Here is a 3,723-nt window from a genome sequence, read left to right as displayed (position 1 = left end):
TTTCCTTCTTCCTCTATCCAATAGGAACCACCCTTCACTGCTCCCCAGTGATCTTGCCTGTTAGCATCATTATTTTGAGGATTTCCTCTGGGTAATCTCAGGATTCCTAGCAGGTTGTAGCGGTCTAGGACTCAGAGGCCTGGGTTCCTGCCCCAGCCTGTTATTTGGAAACCATGTGGCCTTGGGCAGCTGGTTAAGCACTCAGCCTCTGTTCTCTCCATCTGGGATACTTTTCTCTCAAGAAAGTTGGGAAAGGGACCAAACAAGAAAGCGCTTTATTAAAATGTACGTCAGTTGGGGCCGGGTGTGGTGGCTCATGCCTGTAATCCTAGCATTCTGGGAGGCCAGGCAGGTGGCTTGCTTGAGCTCAGGAGTTCCAGACCAGCCTGAGCATAAGCAAGACCCCGACTCTACTAAAAACTGAAAAACTAGCTGGGCATGGTAGCAGGGACCTGTAGTCCCAGCTACTCAGGAAGCTGAGGCGAGAGGATCGCTTGAGCCCAAGAGTTTGAGGTTACTGTGAGCTGTGACCACCATCCTACCCAGCGCAATGGAGTGAGACACTGTCCCAAAGAAAAAAAAAGTATATTAGGAAATGTGTATTATTTCCAGTGCTAATAAGGTGAGGAAAGCGGGCCTCAGGGTTTAATTTCCCATCCAGGGGAGTGAGGGACAAGTCCCTGAATACTTTCCTCCTATGTTTCAGGTGCTCCTGTGGCCTTCTATGCTGGATTTTCAGAAGGGACAACTGCCCTCCAGACAGTGAAGTTCAACACTACATACGTCAACACTGGAAGCTGCTACTTCCCTGAACATGGCTACTTCCGAGCCCCTGAGCGTGGTGTTTACCTCTTTGCAGTAAGCGTTGAATTTGGCCCAGAGCCAGGCACCGGGCAGCTGGTCTTTGGAGGTCACCATCGGACCCCAGTCTGGACTACTGGGCAGAAGGGTGGAAGCACGGCAACCACCTTTGCCATAGCTGAGCTGCAGAAAGGGGAGAGGGTGTGGTTTGAGTTAACCCAGGGGTCAGTAACTAAGAGAAGTCCATCAGGCACTGCATTTGGGGGTTTCCTGATGTTCAAGACCTGAACCTTGGGTCTAGCTCTGATCAGACATCATGTACTCACCCAGCTCTCCTTGGCCTGGGGCTCTGGCACGGGATGGACTGGAGACCATCGGGTTGGTCTAGCTCCCCCCTGGGAACTTTCTGCCAAGACACTGTAGTGTAGGTGGGCTCTCTCTAGCTGCACTGAGTTTGGTTACTTCTCAGTGGTAAGGACTGAAATGCTTCTTTGGCGGGACCTGGTCCTGGGAAGAGCAGACCTGGCTTGGCCTGTCTCCTCAGTCAGGCAACTCGGTTCCTCTCTGCTACTCTCTGAATTCTACAACTCTGGTGTTTTGCTCCTCCTGTGGTTGGAAACTTCCATACAAAACTTTAATGTTTCTCTTGCTGCCTCTTCTCCCTAATCATACACTAGAAAAGCCATTCTTTCCCAGAAGGAATGTTTAAAGTGGAGGTGACATTTTTTGGCCAATATTGGAAACTAGTCTCTGACCACTACCCCTTTGATCTCTATCAGTCAGAATTGGAGACAAGGGACTGGTTAACTAAGGAAGAGGAGATTAGTACCTTTTATTTTCAGTCATTCCTTATATTTATCTGTAATTTCACATCTTTGTCTTTTTTTTTTTTCTTTTTGCAGTTTTTGGCCGGGGCTGGGTTTGAACCCGCCACCTCCGGCATATGGGGCCAGTGCCCTACTCCTTTGAGCCACAGGTGCCACCCAACACAACTTTGTCTCTTTGCTTCACACAGGGTAAAGGCCAAGCCATGCCAAGCATGAGCTAAAATATGTACAGCCTTCACCTTTTTATTAATCCTCCCTCCAGCATCTTATGACCATCCTAATTCTTGTCAGCATCTCCAACCAGGAAGGCAGCTGGGGGAGGAAGGGAAGGAAAACCAGAAAATCTCCCTCAATAATTATCAAGTTTGGAATAAAGCAGTGCCCTTCAAACTTCTGCCTCATTTGCTTCTGGAGAACAAGAATATTTGGTCAAGTAGGTAGAAATATGGGACAAAATTATTTGGGGGTAAACGTGCCTTTCCTTATTTCAGGTCATATTTGACTTCACAGTGTCAGCCGATTCTACATAAAACACTGAGGCCTGCACTCTAGGCAATGAATGACAGTTAATACTGGGCTAATAGTATAGCTCAGAATTGCAATTATTCCTGCAATATCAATGTATGGCTTTCAAAAAATTATAGATCCTTAAGTAAATAGGCTTGAGAAAGCAGTCATGTAGGTTTTGGAAAGTAATTTTCTTAGTAGTAGGTATTCAATATTTATTGAATATGCTCTTCATAATAAAATCAAATTAGACTTGGCTGTGAGCTTGTTCTTGGGGTTAACAAGGTTACTAGTATCTACTGTTTTCCAGGAGTCATTAATTCAAATAATTATTTAGAGGTTTTTGGTTTTTTACCATGAAGCTTGAGCACTCAATGCTCTAAGATTAGTGTTAACATGAATAGTATGCCAGGTCACTCTGCCACTGAGTTTGACTTTGGGGTAAATTATAACCTCTTGAACTTTCTCTACCTGTAGTGTGGTTAGTCTAACAGCTCTCATGAAGTATTCTTGTATTTTATCATCTTGACTGCAGGTCTGAATCTTGCTCATGCCCACTGCAGCTCTCAGTTGCTAAGACCAATCATCCAAAGCATGATGGGGTTGGGCCACTCCAGACCACAGATGGAAACCCAGGAGTGGGGTGTTGTTACCCTTGTTGCTGGACAGACCATGCTGGGTCCTCTTCCTGATCAATTTTGCTGTTATCAATCAGGCTCTGGGGATGACTAAGTTGAAACACTAGGGTAATGTAGTCCTATCATCTAGAACTTCATTTGGAATTTACTGCACCAATAAGCAAAGCGAATTGATCCTGCCATAAAGAGTACATGTTGTCCAATCTCCATATGGTTGGTGCTCCTTGATAGGAAGGTTGTAAATAGAAGAAAGTGGTAATGTCTCCCAACAGCATTGTATGAGTCACTTGAAAATTTTCTGGAATGAGAACTAGAGAAATAACGGTCCTTTTAGAATGGGTTTTTTCCATGCAACAAAACCTTAACACATGCAAATTTTGTTTAAATAGTTTTATAATTAGGACCCCAGCTCACCAAGAATTCTAAATTTCATTATGGTTCACACCTCCAATTCCAATTTTGGGAGGTTGGAGTGAGATGATGGCTTGAGGCCTGTTTATTTTTAATTTTTTTTTTTGCAGTTTTGGCCAGGGCCAGGCTTGAACCTGCCACCCTTGGTATATGGAGCTGGTGCCCTACTCCTTGAGCCATAGGTGCTGCCCAAGGCCAGAAGTTTAAGACCAACCTGAGCAAGAGCAAGACACCAGCCAAAAAAAAAAGAATTACCTTGGCATGATGTGTGCCCATAGAGGAGAAAAGTTCTTCCAATGCCAATTAATAAATATAGATGTAATAATGGAATTAGGAAATCACCATTTTGCAACCATTGATTCATACAAGAATCATCAATGAGTGCTTAAACATAGTTTCACAGTAGCTCCCGTAAGTTGCAGAAGTGAAAACATTAACTTTAGAGCTGTGGTTCTCAACCTTCCTAATGCTGCAACCCTTTAATACAGTTCCTCATGTTGTGGTGACCCCCAACCATAAAATTATTTTCGTTGAAGTGC

General features: G+C 44.5%; 1 protein-coding gene across 1 annotated transcript in view; it reads left to right on the top strand.

Annotated features, from left to right (window-relative positions):
- MMRN2 (multimerin 2) overlaps positions 1–2,018 on the top strand; it is a 19,916-nt gene extending 17,898 nt beyond the window's left edge. The window contains exon 7 of the mRNA XM_003803016.3: positions 707–2,018. Coding sequence (XP_003803064.1) covers positions 707–1,089 — 383 coding nt within the window. The 3' untranslated portion in view covers positions 1,090–2,018. The remainder of the gene's footprint in view (positions 1–706) is intronic.
- Positions 2,019–3,723: the final 1,705 nt, after the last annotated feature.

Source organism: Otolemur garnettii, unplaced genomic scaffold (assembly GCF_000181295.1).
Source record: "Otolemur garnettii isolate 467f Iridium unplaced genomic scaffold, OtoGar3 scaffold00275, whole genome shotgun sequence".
NCBI classification, from domain to species: Eukaryota; Metazoa; Chordata; class Mammalia; order Primates; family Galagidae; genus Otolemur; species Otolemur garnettii.
Note: the sequence above shows the minus strand (reverse complement) of the source record. Positions and strands in the feature narration are given on the sequence as shown.